At 40.7% G+C, this 15,741-nt stretch overlaps 1 protein-coding gene across 4 annotated transcripts in view; it reads right to left on the bottom strand.

The window, feature by feature from the left end:
* Nucleotides 1–15,741, bottom strand: part of LOC133479563 (CUB and sushi domain-containing protein 3-like) — a 283,130-nt gene that overhangs the window by 166,625 nt on the left and 100,764 nt on the right. For all 4 annotated transcript variants that reach the window (XM_061776717.1, XM_061776718.1, XM_061776719.1 and 1 more), the window contains exons 16-21: nucleotides 15,523–15,661; nucleotides 13,607–13,794; nucleotides 7,347–7,535; nucleotides 3,757–3,873; nucleotides 2,777–2,992; nucleotides 1,343–1,531 (exon numbers count right to left, since the gene is read on the bottom strand). In XM_061776717.1, coding sequence (XP_061632701.1) covers nucleotides 1,343–1,531; nucleotides 2,777–2,992; nucleotides 3,757–3,873; nucleotides 7,347–7,535; nucleotides 13,607–13,794; nucleotides 15,523–15,661 — 1,038 coding nt within the window. The remainder of the gene's footprint in view (nucleotides 1–1,342; nucleotides 1,532–2,776; nucleotides 2,993–3,756; nucleotides 3,874–7,346; nucleotides 7,536–13,606; nucleotides 13,795–15,522; nucleotides 15,662–15,741) is intronic.

Below are 15,741 nucleotides of genomic sequence, written 5' to 3'. Positions count from 1 at the left end.
TATTCAATGCAATGCAGTTGTATATCACTAGAATAGTACTTGACATATTGCTAAATGAATACCTCTCTGAGAGTGTCAGTCATAACATAACGTGATTAATTATCTTTGTAACAAGAGAGATACATCCCTGGGCTGGATCTCTTTTGATTAAGGTCATAATGCTATGGCGGGTTTCTGCATGTCTGATCCATTAATTACCGTTCATCCATCCATTTTCCGTATTGCTTATCCTCACTAGGGTCACGGGCGTGCTGGAGCCCATCCCAGCTATCGCCGGGACGAAAACCAGGGTACACCCTGAACTGGTCGCCAGCCAATCACAGGGTACATATAAACAAACAACCATTCGCACTCACATTCACACCTACGGGCAATTTAGAGTCTTGAATCAACCTACCACGCATGTTTTTGGGATGTGTGAGGAAACCGGAGTACACGGAGAAAACCCACGCAGGGACGGGGTGAACATGGAAACTCCTCACAGGCGAGGCCAGATTTGATTACAGGTCCTCAGAACTGTGAGGCAGATGTGCCGTGCCGCCCATTAATTACCAATTAATCAGTTTTGGAGAGTTGTGTTTATCCTTTTGTGTTTGTTTTAGTAACATAACAGGAATCATCATTGGGCACTGACACACTGTGAAATGTTATTCACGTTATTAAATGGTTGGTTTAAAAAGGTTTTTACTTTCTTACATTTAGGGGGAAATTGCTTGATGCCAATGCAAATGAGTGAATAATTACTTTGCCAACTTAATTATTCTGATTGAAGACTTTGAACAGAAAAGGATGTAATATAAAATGTATGAGGATTTTCTTTAATGCTATTTTGATACTAAGCAGCAAATCAAATCAATTGTGTCCTTCAATACAAGAATGTGAATATTTCAAAGTATGAAGCCAATTAAACAAGTTAGATTCAGAAGAAGCCCTCCACTGATATTTCTGCTATTGTTTACAGACATGTAAAATTTATAAGTTCAGTGCACTCTCAACACTTAACTGGTGAGCCAGGAATCAGATTTTGCAATCGCATTTCACGCAAAATAATTCAGGGCATGATGAGACAGCAAATGACTAAATGCCTTTGCTATGAAATGTCAGCACAGTATCTCAAGAGTTAGCTATTACTGAGCCCTTATGTGTGTGGGGGGGAAATGGTGCTGTCTTTGTGGCCTAATGTATTTTGCTTAATTGTATTTCACTAATTCACCAAAAGAGTGCCTCAAAGTCTATCCATTTATGTCAAATACATAGCAAATACTGGTAAAGAGTGGAAACACAGCAATCTACTGTACATAATTCAGCAAACAGAAGAGGAAACAGAATGAATGCAACGTACCCACACACCTTGGCAGAGGGGCACTCCACATACGGCGGCCACCTCCCAAGCATACTATCTCCTTTGCCCCCTGCAGCCGATAGCCAGTGTTGCAATGGAACAAAAGGGCGTCACCAATGCCAAACCTCGAGCCTGCATGCCAGCCAAAGCGGGGTGTCCCAGGGTCCTGACAGGGCTCAAGGTCATATTCTGGAAATCATGACATTTCCAATGTATTTGTAACAAATTAAAAAAAGTTTTGGCATTTTTCCTTACTGTGTTTCCATTAGCACCACTTTGTAAGTTTTAACTTTAGATTAGCATCATCAGTGCCTTTTCCTCTTCAAGGACACGCAGCAAGTTAATTTCCATCCTTTATGTCTTTATAAGTTAGAGGAGCGTGTGAAAAACAGAAAAAGCACTATACAGTCAATTTGATGGAAAAGCAATTTGCATAGCTTTGCCATTTGTTTTGATGCTGCTGTAACGTTGCTCACATTCTATATAGAGTCAAAACTATGTGTAGCCTTATTGATTTCAGCACCTCCGAAAAAAAATACAAAATGTTACACTTGTGGGATGTTGCCTGACAACGTGGCACATTTTCAAAAGTCATGAAAGGTTAAAAATGATTTCTAATTACGGAATCTACAGCTGCTAATTGCAGCGCATGTAAGGACAAATACTTTCACATGCACACAGGCATTAAGAACACACCCTCATTCTCACAAAATACAATTCATGAATATTCATAACTGCATTAGTTATTCACTTCAGTGTACAGCAGAAAAACATTTAGCCAGAATGCTTGAGACGCAGACCCTCTTTTTGTCATTCTACTTTACTATATTATATAGCTTTTTTCTCTTCCCATATTCTCTTCATCATTTCTTCACTCTACATCACCATCTGCCTCCTCTCCTTCCTCTCTACTCATGCACCACCACCTCTCTGTACTTCCCCACTCATTGGTCTGTGCATGGGAGGGCCCCATTAATTCATTTCCCCACACCCCCATTCCAGATCCTCTGTCCTGAGAACAGTGACCTGCATGGCATGCTTTGATGATCATTCCCATCAAAGCCAGACAGTCTCTAATTGCGTGACCTTGTCGTCTCTTAATAATACCACTGTGATCGACACAGCCCAAATCGGTCAACTTTAAGCCCGCTCTCTTTCTGACTGACAAAAAAGTCCTTAAGTTACTTTAGACATGTTTTTCAGAGAGGCTTAGCATTTTGAGCTCAATGATGAGCTGTTGATTTTTATCTGACCACATTTGAGCTTTTATACTATTTAATACCCCAACCTAACTCCACCCACCACATTTTAAGAAACTGCACTTGTACCTTTTGCATTCCTTTTTAAAAACGTCGGCCAACCAGCTCGTTCTATAATCCTACCAATGAACCCCCTTCTGCCTCCTGCAGACAGAATACTCATGTGCTCCCATACCCGAGAAGGATATGTTGAATCCCTGAAGAGATATGGAGAAGTCCGAAATGAAGCGGAGCTGTGCTTTGAAGTTGCCATACAGGCCCGCGTTAACCGGAGCCGGCCTCTCTGAGCCAGTGAGTCGAGCCAGTGGCTGAGCGAAGCTGCCATTTTCTGTTATCAGAAGATAGTCATGGTGATCCTCCAGGTGGAAGGAGTGGAATGTGAATTGCACACCTTGGAGGAGAAAATAAGGCCCGTTATTGGTGTCAAGAGATAAATAAAATTCTAACTCAAAATTCTTTACAAATGAATTCATTTTCCATCCATAAACTTAATGCAGCGACATAATATGACTAGTCTCAATCCAAAGAATTTTTTTTTTTTAAGTAAACAGTTCTTCAAAAGTCATACATGTTCAGAAATGTGTTCAGTTGCAAAACATTGCACCCGCATTGTTAATTTCTAAACAAACAAAGAAAAGGTGGAAAATGAAGTACTCTAGAACCCCCTTTATTAGGAGGAGCTTGAAAAGTAAGAAACAACAATACCAAGGTGATCAGTCATTTTGGTGAGCTACACATACCGTAGCACACCTTCCTTTTCTTGGCTTCTACTGCTTGATCAAATCTGTCAACATTTTTAAGTGTGCTTTTGGACACCTTGGCTGAATCAGTATTGACATTCTTTACTGGACTTTAACAAGGTATTTCTGCCCAGAGGACTGCCAGAAATTGAACCTTCTTTTTATAAGAAATCACATCATACCCCAGAAAACGTGATTAAAAGTCAGTGGCATAATAACTGGAGCACCTTCTGTTCTTCATTATGACTAACATCAGGTTTTTGAATGTGTTTTATATCCTATGTGCATTGAGTTTGCATCTGCCCTGAAAGACATTTTCAGTTACTTCTGGATCAGAAGTGTGTCCATAACAGGCAAGTGACTGAATGTATGGTTACATGTAAAAGAATCAATGTATGTGTCGTTTACAACAAACCTTTTCCATGGCTAACCTCCACAGTCCATGTACAGTTCAGGGAGTTTGGATACAGCTCAGGGTAGCCAGGCGAGAGGATGACACCAGCAGGCACTTTGATATCCCCGCCGCAAGAGGCTGAATAGAAAGGGAAAATAATGAATGATAAATGCTGCTAGGGAAAAAGAAAACTGTAAATGAAGCAATAAATCCCTCACCTGAAGAGAAAGGAGCAATTTGGATGAATAATGCATTTGAGTCACATCACATCCTATCCTAGTATTTTATGAGGATCTGTAATTCTGCCAACACAATGTTTTTTCCCTACCTTGTTTCAAACCAACCCTCACTCAGCCCTCGACAATAAATCATTCATTGATTCAGCAACCATGTCTATAGTCACCTTTCATAAATTACTTAAAACAAGAAATGTGGTCAGAACAGCATATTGCATTGCATTTACTGGCAATTAACTGACACAAGCATACTTAGAGGACTAAATCAGTTTCATTGCAGTCGTTACTTTAAAGGTCCTGTATTTTCGCTATTTAGACCTCCATAGAGTGACTCTCTAACATGGACTTTGTATAAAAGTGTCAATTTCATTTTTAAAAAACTCATTGGTTTTGTCATATGAGTGTCCAGAAAAGTCTCCTCTGACTGCTACTTCTGTTTGACCCAGTTTTGTATCCGCTTTGTCCATATTTGGGTAAGACCGCCCCCTTTTGTCTGATTCGTTGCCTCGATGTTGAAGACCTACTTGTGAGAACACACGTTTGTTATGTTGACAGCCAGCGTGTTGACAGGAGCTGGCTCAGGAGCGGAAAGGGAAGGCGGAGATCTTCGCTGATGAAGCAATAAAAGCCAAGACATGTATTCTTAGCTTGGTGATGTGATGCTCATGTATGTTGATAATTGACATGTAATTTAATACAAAGAACGCCTCTAATCTCATGAAAGGAAGTTGATGAGATAATTCTCCTTGCTCATTGGCTGCTATGAGTGTGGAGGTTAATGCTACATCCATCTGATGGTTAATTGGTTTAACTGGATATTGTTCAAACAAGGAATCCTTTTTTTTCATGCAATAAATATAATTTACCTAAAAGGTCATATCACATAAAGGGTGTTGTCATTGTTGTTTACAGTAAAACATGAATACAGTTTGACAGATTTGTTTTTGTTTTCCTCACTCATATGAGCGAAGTGCTCATGATTGTTTGCATTTGTGCCTGTTTTCTTTGGCCCAAATGCCCTAAAAATGACATTACAATCAAATGCCTGGAAGCCTCTCTCAATATTAGAAGTACAGCTCTTGTGAATGTACGTATTTTCAAAGTAATGAATGTCAGATGATGTTTTGGAAGATCACTGCGATGCCTGAGGCCTCACAGCTCCACACACACACCCCTCTTGTCCTCACTCCTTCCCCCCTTGGGCCCTCCAGCAAGCACAACACATCAAGGCCTGAATCCTTATCCACCAACAAAATTATATCAAATATTTTATTAATGAGCCAAAATTACATAAAGTCATTAAAAGTGGATGAGTACACTTGGCAAATTGTCTATTTAGAGGGTCCAGAGGCAGAAGGCCAAGGCATTTGGCACCAGTGTGGCTCACACCTAAGCAAGAAAAGGTTCCAGGACATAACGGTAAAGGCCATTGCAGACACAGCATTGTATCTCATATACGATATAATACATGCAGCTGACTCATAAACCGATGCATTTTGTTTATTTGTTTTATACCTGGCGGCACGGTGGACGACTGGTTATTAAATCTGCCTCACAGCTCTGAGGACCGGGATTCAAATCTCAGCCCCGCCTGTGTGGAGTTTGCATGTTCTCCCCGTGCCTGCGTGGGTCTTCTCCGGGTACTCCGCTTTCCTCCCACATTCCAAAAACATGCATGGTAGGTTGATTGAAGACTCTAAATTGCCCGTCAGTGTGAATGTGAGTGCGAATGGTTGTTTGTCTATATGTGCCCTCCGATTGGCTGCGAGGGTGTACCCTGCCTCTCGCCCGAAGATAGCTGGGATAGGCTCTAGCACGCCACCGATCCTAGTGAGGAGAAGCGGTACAGACAATGGATGGATGGATGGATATTTTATACCTGTAAATGAGTGGTCTGTGACATTAACAGTACACACATAGTGACACTAATCACCACATTAGCCCCCATGTTTCTGAAATCTGAAAAAAAGAACTAAAATCATAGCCTAGAGAGTGAGATTATGTGGGCTAACAGAGCTACAGGGAACATCTGAAGTCCTTGCTTTGAAGCTGAGATAATTTGTTTTCAAGTTTACATGATTCATAGCACTCCCACCCAAGGTGATCTTCTATTAAGGAGAAAGGATATTGACAAGCATATGCTTGCTTTAGAGCCTCTGCCAACAGCCAAGATGCATGGGGGCTGATTTACTAAGATCCCAAATGGGCGCTAAATTGCGTGTTTGCTCACTCTAACAGATTATGTGCACTCTTGTTAACAGTTGTAAAGGTGGTGGAGACCTCCATATTTAAAAGAGGATTGTGGGCTCTAGGTAGCTCTGATGGTTTTCACCATGTAACATTTGGAAGACCACCTAAATTACAAAATGAAATTTGAAGTGATGGAATTGGAAGTGTTAGTGGAAGACAAAAAACAATCTTACAATAATTTTGGGAAAGCCACCAACCACATAAAAGCCATATTTTGTTTCATTTTACTCATCCTGAGTGTCCTGTCTAGCCTGCATAATATTGCATTTAAAACATTGGACAGCACACATGAAAAGCTGCTCTGGGAGAGTGTCATGAAATGACCCAGATGCAAGTAAATGCAGACTTGAAAGTTTTGTCATAGGTGATATAGCATGACTCCTTCTTGGGACTAGTTTCAAGTCAGCTCACAGATCATTCAGAAGCTCCAAAATCACATTGCCGAATCGACAATATCCTCGTTTACAAGGAGCCTTCTATTCCGATTTTATTAGCCCAAATGGAGCCCAAACTGAATGAAAACGCTCCATATAAACACCTCATTCGGAAAAAAACAGGCCGGATCTGAATAGAATTTCATTTGGTTTCACAGTGGTGGAAAATTCCTTTTGCCAAACCGATCAGAAGAAAACTTATGCCATGTAAACTTACAATCGGAATAGAGCCGGGAAAAACTCTGTCTGCGCATGTTCCTCATAGCAACATTCTTATTTGCTGCAATGTGAAGGGAAGAAGTGGATTTACCCTGATAATGATTTGGGATTCCCAGCTAGGATGGCTCAAATGACTTAGTATATGATGCTCAAAATGTCAGCAGACTTAAAAAATATCAAAAAATTTATATGTTTTTGACATATAGTTTATGATGTGTTTTTGGTAAATGTTAGTTCAATAGTTATGCAATATTAGGGCATTAATGTGTATACTTTTTATTGCAAGTAGTTTTAATTAGACTGCTTATAATTGTGCTTTACATGTTCTGTTCTTATTAAAGCAACATTCAACTCATATTCGACACAATTGAGGTTAGCATGGTGTGATCCTTGACAACCGCTTCAATTTATCCACATGGTCCCTATGGAAAATCAATTGCCCACCCCTGATTTAACGGCTGTGTAGGCATACCATCACAAGTGGGCAGAGGGTGGCTCCAGAAGTGGTTCTTTTCACAAACCAGTGGTTCTTCAAGGCTTAGTCTATATCCTGGATCACACTGGAAGGATATCGTAGAGCCAATGGACAGGTCGTTGCTTAGCCGCACACCACTGACTGGGATACCAGGATCCATACAGGAGTATGTATCCACTGTAACAACTATAAAAAAAGTGTTTGTTAAAAACGGTGTCAATAGCACATTATTGAATACATTGTTGTTTAAGTGAACAACAGTATGCCTGTCAGCCACTGAATTAAATTAATTTTAGCCATTTAAAAACTGAAGACTTGCCATAGCTTATCCAAATAGAATGTTCCGGGCATCTGAACAAAAATTCTTGCATAATAGAGAATGAAATGTTTTTTTAAGGAGCTACACTTTGATTTTAATACTGTACTCTCACATTCAAAAATGCATGCGTTTGTGTAAATGCAATGACAATAAGACATACTGAGCAGAAAACAGATAAAAAAGGATAATAGCAAATTGTAAGAGTGAATGGCTCTGAAATAATAAACAGTGGAACCTCGGTAAAACGGATCCCAATATAAAGGATATCGGATAAAACAGATCGTCAGGACTGAACAATGTGCCCAAAAATTGTTTCCACTTAAAACTACCTTGACAAAGTCTGTTAGTTCCACAATTGGCCGCTGTTGTTTACTGGTACTGTGGAGCAATGCAGGCAGAGAATGGGACTGACGTATTTCAGGGTCACAGATATACAAAAAAAAAATAGATCAAATTCCAAAAGACGTGCCTCCCGTGCCTACGTGGCGGTCATGTTGAATGTGGGGCATTGACATGGTGGCTATATCATGATGGATATACTGTATCGACTGTCTATTGTACATAGAATCACAGTACAGAGAGCGAGAGGGCATAGCGGCACTTTTAACTCTGAGGAATACAAAACACAAGTCTCGAGTCTGGAACATGCTATTTTTGGTACAGTAAATTTTTTTGCCAAGCCGTTCACATTTGGCAACGGATTTGGAACTAGGAAGTACACGAATTCCTCGCGGCTGATGAAAGCGACTCGCCTACGATGAGTACTGTACGTCAACAATGTCACCATGACCAAGCACACCAGCATGGTAAGTTTGGATAAAATGTGAAACTTTCCAACATTTTCAAGCTTTGTTTATATTTACTTAAAATAACTTGTACTGGGCGTGTCAGGCCACGAAAAAAACCTAGAAAACAATAAGTGTGTATTCGACAGAAATATGCGCACATATGGCCTAAAAAAAGTGCTTCAATGTAACAGACAATCGGTTATATTGAACGACACCCCGCCCCTATTAGCCTGTACTGTCGGTTCGACTGTACACAGTTTAAGAACATTTGTGGAAGACATTTACAATTCTGAGGCGGCACAGTGGACGACTGGTTAACACATCTGCCTCACAGTTCTGAGTATCCGGGTTCAAATCCGGCCTCGCCTGTGTGGTGTTTGCATGTTCTCCCCGTGCCTGCGTGGGTTTGCTCCAGGTACTCCGGTTTCCTCCCACATATCAAAAACATGCATGGTAGGTTAATTGAAGACTATAAATTGTCCATAGGTGTGAATGTGTGGGCGAATGTTTTTTTGTTGACATGAGCCCTGCGATTGGCTGGTGACTAGCTCAGGGTTTACCCCGCCTCTCGCCCAGAGTCAGCTGGGATAGGCTCCAGCACGCCCGCGACCCTCGTGAGGATAAGCGGTTTGGAAAATGAATGATTGAATGAATTTACAATTCTATATCCATAACTATGGCATTTAACAGATGTTTTTCATAACCTAGATTCAGTGTAAAAAAAATTGGTTTAGAAACGACTGCTTGCTTTGTGTGAAACTGAATTAATTCAAAACAGAAAGAACTGTTTCAAAGTGGAGAACTCTTAAGGGTCTGTGTACATAGTGTACTACTGCTCATTGTGCTTTTCATAGTACTTAGTCTCATGTTATGCCATCACTTAAAGTGTTTTAGCCGAACCATTTTTGTTATCCCAAGTGTTTTGATTTTTCCACATGGAAAAATATTTTTAGAAAGTTCAGAGTAAGCAGTTTGATTCAATTTATCCATCCATCCATCCATTTTCGTTACCACTTCCTCATTAGGGTCATGGTTGAGCTGGAGGCTATCCCAGGTGACTTTGAGTGAGAGGCGGGGTGCACCCTAAAATGGTCGCCCACACATATAGGCAAACAACCATTCACACTCACATCAATTGACAATTTAGAGTCTTCAACAAACTTGACTTTGTTAATTGATTTTGTTTATTGTTTTTGGAATGTGGGTCAAAACCAACGCAAGCACAGGGAGAACATGCAACTCCACACAGGAAGGCCGGAGCCCAAATTAAAACATGCAAACTCTGAACTGTGAGGTAGATGTGCTTATGACATGGCCAACTTGCCATTTAATTTAGGACATGTTATTGCTGGAATGCTTTGTGGGACATTGCCTAGATCATTGTTAAATCAGTTGTACAAAATGCCCTAGCATTAAACTGAAAAGTATGCACAGAAACATGTTTTGTCAATTCCCTGAAACAATTGGGAGCACCAGAAACTGCACCCTAACCAGGAGTGAAAAATGTGATATGACATCCTTCATTCTTATGATTCGTTCTCAATCAGCACTATTCAGATTTGGCATATCCAGCCGAGGTGTAACATTTTGTAATTGTGGTATATAATTTGCATCTAATGATAAACAAATAGTTGGCCATATACAGTATATGGTCTGCTTAGCAGTGGTGGCTTGAGAGACGAGTGACTCAATTTATGAGTTTTTCAAAATGTGAGCCATCATTTTGCTTTGACTTGTGTGCATAAATTTAGATACAAGCACTGCATGGTGTACAGTGAAGTCAACCCAACTAACATCAAAACAAGCAGCAGTTTGGCAGATACTGAAAAATTCTTCAAAAAGAGGCTTTAACTTGTTTAATGTCATTCCAAGTTGAAGTGAAGCTAAGCCTAAAAGAAAGAGACAAAAATATTGTGTATTTAAATCAACCACATAGCTTTGCATGAGGAAAGTCCACCCAGCTTAATGTTAACAAACAATGCAAAACCCCATAGACCGGCTAACGAATAGCATCGGTGTTGAGGTGTCATAACCCTTTGTAGCAACCGATATACGAATGTAACACATGTAGACAAACAAAATAACAATCTTCACAAGCATATATTCTTTATCCTTTATATCAAAAGTACTCCCAACACCAACAAACCTTCAAAGATGGAGATTGAAAAAGGATTACTCTTGCATGCACTGCAAGAGACTAGCAAACCTGGAAAACATTCTTTCGTCCTGTTGAGGAAGTCTGACTGAGGGCAGGTTCAGGTGCTGCCATGATCAGGTGCTTCCGCAACTTCAATGGACCAGAAAAGGGCGAAAAAGAAAAAAGGCAAAAGACAAAGGCCTCTGCTTCACCAGCTTTCTTTCAAGGAAGACGAATGTGTAGGGATCCTCGATACGGCAAATGACACTTGACCTTGGGAGGCAACGCGAGTTTCTAGATGAGTTTGCTGTCACCAGCCTCCAACCAGACATCATGCTCTGGTTTAGGAACAGAAAGCAGGTGACCCTAATAGACCTGATGGTACCCTGGGGGGAAAGGATTGAGGAGGCCGTAGCGCAAACTGTGAAAACACCAGTTTGTCATCTTCGAAAGCCATCAGCGAGAATGGTGAACCTGGAATCCACTAGTGGATGTCGGTTGCTGGGACTTTCCTGGACAGTCAATATGGAGAGCACTGGGGTTGCCGCAAGAGTCATGTGAATGACATTTCAAAGCAGGCCGAGACGGCGGCTGTGCCGGAAGCAGAATGAGCTGTGGCTGAACCATACTATCAGTGGCGAGGGGGGCAGAGCAGAATGGGGGAGACCCAAATAGCTGAGCGGGCAGGTCCAGGACACTGGTTCTGATGTCAAGCCCCATCTTGGGTACCTATTTGAAAACCCGGTTAAGTCAAAAGGTGGGAATCATAGAGCTCTGCCCCTTTTGAACAAGGTTTCAAAGGGACCGACTTCTATGCTAGCCACCCCACATAAGGAGCAGGACTATTGCAAAGGGGTGTGACTGCGGTACATTTATCGTTTAAAGACATGGGGCCTATGTATATGGGCAGTATTTGTTCATACTATTTGTTTATTATGCTGACTGAGAACAGATTTTAAGTGTGAAAAATTTTCAATATGACATCAATTAGTTAAACTGTCACAACGATGAAAATATCACCTTTTTCACTCCTTGTTTGGGTCCAATTCCTGTGCTCCAATAGTTTTAGGGGATTGACCAAGCCAGTGTCAGAAAAGAATCTTCTTTTAATTTAAAAAATTATTAATGTTTCTGTATAATATTTTACAGATCAATTCTCCCTGCATTCAGAAATCATACATTGCAAGTTTTGAAAACATGTTTCTTTTTCCAGTTTAATTATACAGTAAGTGATTTTACAAATGATTTTGGCATGGTCTCCCCAAATCATTCCAATAATAGCATTTGACCTAATGCAGTGCTTCTCAATTGTTTTCTGTTACGACCCCCCCCCAGTACGAAGAAAAAAATTTGCAACCCCCCCGCTCCCACCCGCAGCCCCCGCGAGTACACCTCTATATAAAATTGTATCTAAAACAATCTAATCTAATCCTTATAAACATTGACGAAAGTTCAAGAGAAAGACATATAGACTGCCATCTACTGCAGTGGATGTGCAAGTACACTTTATTCTAGTATGGCAAATCATGTTCTTTAGGGTCTCACACGCCTCCCCTGGCATCGCAACGCGACCCCCCACTATTTGAGAAGCACTGACCTAATGGAAGAAACTAATATGATTTTACTGTTATTGCGTTGCAGTAGGCGGCACGGTGGCCGACTGGTTAGAGCGTCAGCCTCACAGTTCTGAGGTGCGGGGTTCAATCCCCGTCCCCGCCTGTGTGGAGTTTGCATGTTCTCCCCGTGCCTGCGTGGGTTTTCTCCGGGCACTCCGGTTTCCTCCCACATCCCAAAAAACATGCATGAATTGGAGACTCTAAATTGCCCGTAGGCATGACTGTGAGTGCGAATGGTTGTTTGTTTCTATGTGCCCTGCGATTGGCTGGCAACCAGTTCAGGGTGTACCCCGCCTCCTGCCCGATGACAGCTGGGATTGGCTCCAGCACCCCCGCGACCCTAGTGAGGAGAAGCGGCTCAGAAAATGGATGGATGGATGCGTTGCAGTAGCCTAGACAACAAAAGAGCGATGGACTTGAAGACACCGAAGCATAATAAGGCAAAGACATTTGAGTTCTGATTTCAATCAATAGTACTAACATAACAACAAACTCAGTTTTATGAATCACATCTGTGATATTGCAAGCAGTCTTGAAATTGATCAATCTCTGTCCAGACAGTTTGATTTCTTTCAAGCACTCCATATCAATGCATGATGAACTATTTCTAACAACATTCCCTCAGAATAGAAACACTCTACGCAGAATGTTACTCGACTCCAGTGATTCTCAACTGGTGGGTCAGGACCCAAAAGTGGATCGTGGAGCTATTATGGGTGGGTCGTGAACAGGTAGTAAAAAATGTATAGCATAATAATTCAGACTGTTCAAACTGTTACAATTGCTTTGGTCTGCAGTCTTCATTTCCTAAAAAGAAGACTAACTAAAGGAAGAGCTCAGTGCCAAGATATGCAGTGCATTTTTTTCTACATGCAGTTATGTTCATTCTAAATTTATTAATAAGGTACTCTGAAATTACATTTAAAAATATGCTATTCATATGTTTTCAAAGGCTATTTTTGAACAATACATGTTCTTTATTGTTGCAAACTTCTGCAAGTGGGTTACAAATTAGCGTCAATAGAAAAATGTGCGTCCCAGGGTGACAGCAGTTGAGAACCAATGCTCTACTCTGTTAAAATTTGCAATGATTAATTCTCAACACCCAGACATTCTTTGGCTCAAAATATATGTGACAAACTTGACTCATCTATCTTTTTTTTCCCCTCCCAACCTGAAACAGACCCAAGAAGGACAGACATGTCATACAGGGCAAGACAAACACATGCGCATTAGAGAAAGTTCTTATAATGGGCATAGAATAAAATTATTACAGGTACAGACAATTCTCTGAAAGAAATACACTTGTTAGTTACAGGGATGTAGAATTCATTTCGTCCTGAATCTGCATATGCTCACTGCTTAGTGAAGGTAATATGGCATGCAAGTACTGTTACCTTCATAGAAAATTTTGAAGCCACTGTTGGATCTACTGTTGTCTGTGGTGAACAGCAAATACAGGAAGTTGCTGGTACTAAACAGAAACTGAGGAACCTGGGTTCCATTGAATGAGCCAATGAGAGGTGAAAGTAGATTTGGGCCGTCATGTACCTCCAGAAAGTCATAGCTGAGTTCAGTTTGAAACCTTTGAAATAAATGGAGAAGAAACAGGAATTGAAAAGTAAAGACCCTACGAGAACACTTTGCACTTTTTCGACACCATGCTTTGTAGCTTAGTCTGTAGCACTTTATGTGTTTTATGGTTTTGTGTACTGTAAATACTAGGGGAGGTCAAACTTTAGCTATTAGGTGTCAATTTAAAATGGCTTTGTAAGTCAGTATGCCGTAAAAACCTTGGGTTATTAATAACCATTTAAAAATGGCACGACTAAAATGTAAATACCGAAGGAACTATACGTTTATTTGGAAAATGTCAGCTCAGTGGTATGTGGATGTGTCCAGAATTAACTATTTTCAAACTCATGTTAAATAGGAGTCAGTGCACACCTGCCATCATTTAAAGTGCCTCTGGTTAACCCCAAATAAAGTTGAGATGCTGTAGTCGGCTTTTCTTAACATTTTTGTAGTCACAACTTACAGCAAAAGCCATGGTCCAAAAAGAGCTTTCATTGCATCAGAGGGATCGCACTGTTCAAAAGCAGTCAGGAGAAAGGTACAAAATAATTTTGAAGGCATTAAATATACCATGTAACTAACACAGTGAAGACAGTCGTCATCAAGTGTAGAAAATATGGCACCAGTGACATTAACAAAAACTGGACATCCCTACAAAATTTATGTAAAAGAAGAAGAAAAGTGGTCAGGGAGGCAGCCAAGAGGCCGACAGCTGCTTCCAGCTCCTTCAATGTTTCTGTTTCTGGCGAGTACTGTCTGCTAATAATTTTTTTTTTACCTTTGTCTTGATTATATGTCTGGGCTATGGGGTAGGGTGGCAAGATAGAAGTCTTATCTTACCCACCCCAAAAAAAAAAAAAAAAAAAAAAAAGGCAAGGCGAGGTACATCTTGCAAAAACACACTTACTTTCCCAAACACGTGGGAAACTCTGGTCCGATGAAACCAAGGTTCAACTTTTTGGCCATAATTCCAAAAGGTATGTTTGGCTCAAACACGACAATGTTCATGACCAAAAGAACACCATACCTACAGTGAAGCATCATGGTGGGAGCATCATGCTTAGGGGCCGTTTTTCTTCAGCTGGAACAGGGTCTTTCGTCAAGAGGGAAGGAATTATGAACAGTTCCAAATACCAGTCAGTATTAGCATATAACCTTCAGGCTTCTGTTAAAAAGCAAAAATAAATAAATAAGAAAAAAGGTCAGGAAAAGCCTACTAGAACATCTGAACTTTAGTTGGGATTCATGAGAGGCTCTTTAAATGGTGGGTGCTGACTCCTATTCAACATTAGCTAGAATGTGACTCATTAATTCTAAACACAGCCTCCACATCCCCGGTCATAAGAGACTGTTGTTTTTAAGAGGAGGCTTAAGAGTCACCTTTTAAGTTTGTCTCTTAACTGTATTGTTTTATCAGCTTTTTTTCATTAGCATCAGTGTTTTCCTCTAGAGGGCCTCCACGGTGGGAAGTGTGCATGGTCTGCTGTGGTGTCCTGGGGTTATCTCAGGTGCTATAAAAAATAAAGTTTGATTTGATTTGATAAGTGGGTGTCCACACTTGTGCAACCACATTATCTCAGTTGCTTATTTGTACTACTCCTCTGGAAAACACAGACATCAAATGTGGAAAAACCTTTGAAATAATTTATATTGGTCTATTTTTTATATACCAAGTGTATATTGTGTGGGTTGTGCTCTCCATGGTTCTGTGGGTGTTCTCCTGCATTAACGTACAGACCTGTCAAAGCTGATCTTGATTGAGCGTCCTGACTCAGCTTCTATGACCCACTCACAACTGAGTGAGTCTTTGTAGTAGCCTGGCCATCCTGGGGACAGGATGACCCCAGATGGGCCTGAGTAGTGACCGCCACAGGGTGCTGGTTGGAGGAAAAAATTAAATAACTGAAAGAAAGGAAGCTGTTTTTTTTGTGCAAACACAGAAACATTGTTCTATCCT

Source organism: Phyllopteryx taeniolatus, chromosome 6, assembly GCF_024500385.1.
Source record: "Phyllopteryx taeniolatus isolate TA_2022b chromosome 6, UOR_Ptae_1.2, whole genome shotgun sequence".
Lineage (NCBI taxonomy): Eukaryota > Metazoa > Chordata > Actinopteri > Syngnathiformes > Syngnathidae > Phyllopteryx > Phyllopteryx taeniolatus.
Note: the sequence above shows the minus strand (reverse complement) of the source record. Positions and strands in the feature narration are given on the sequence as shown.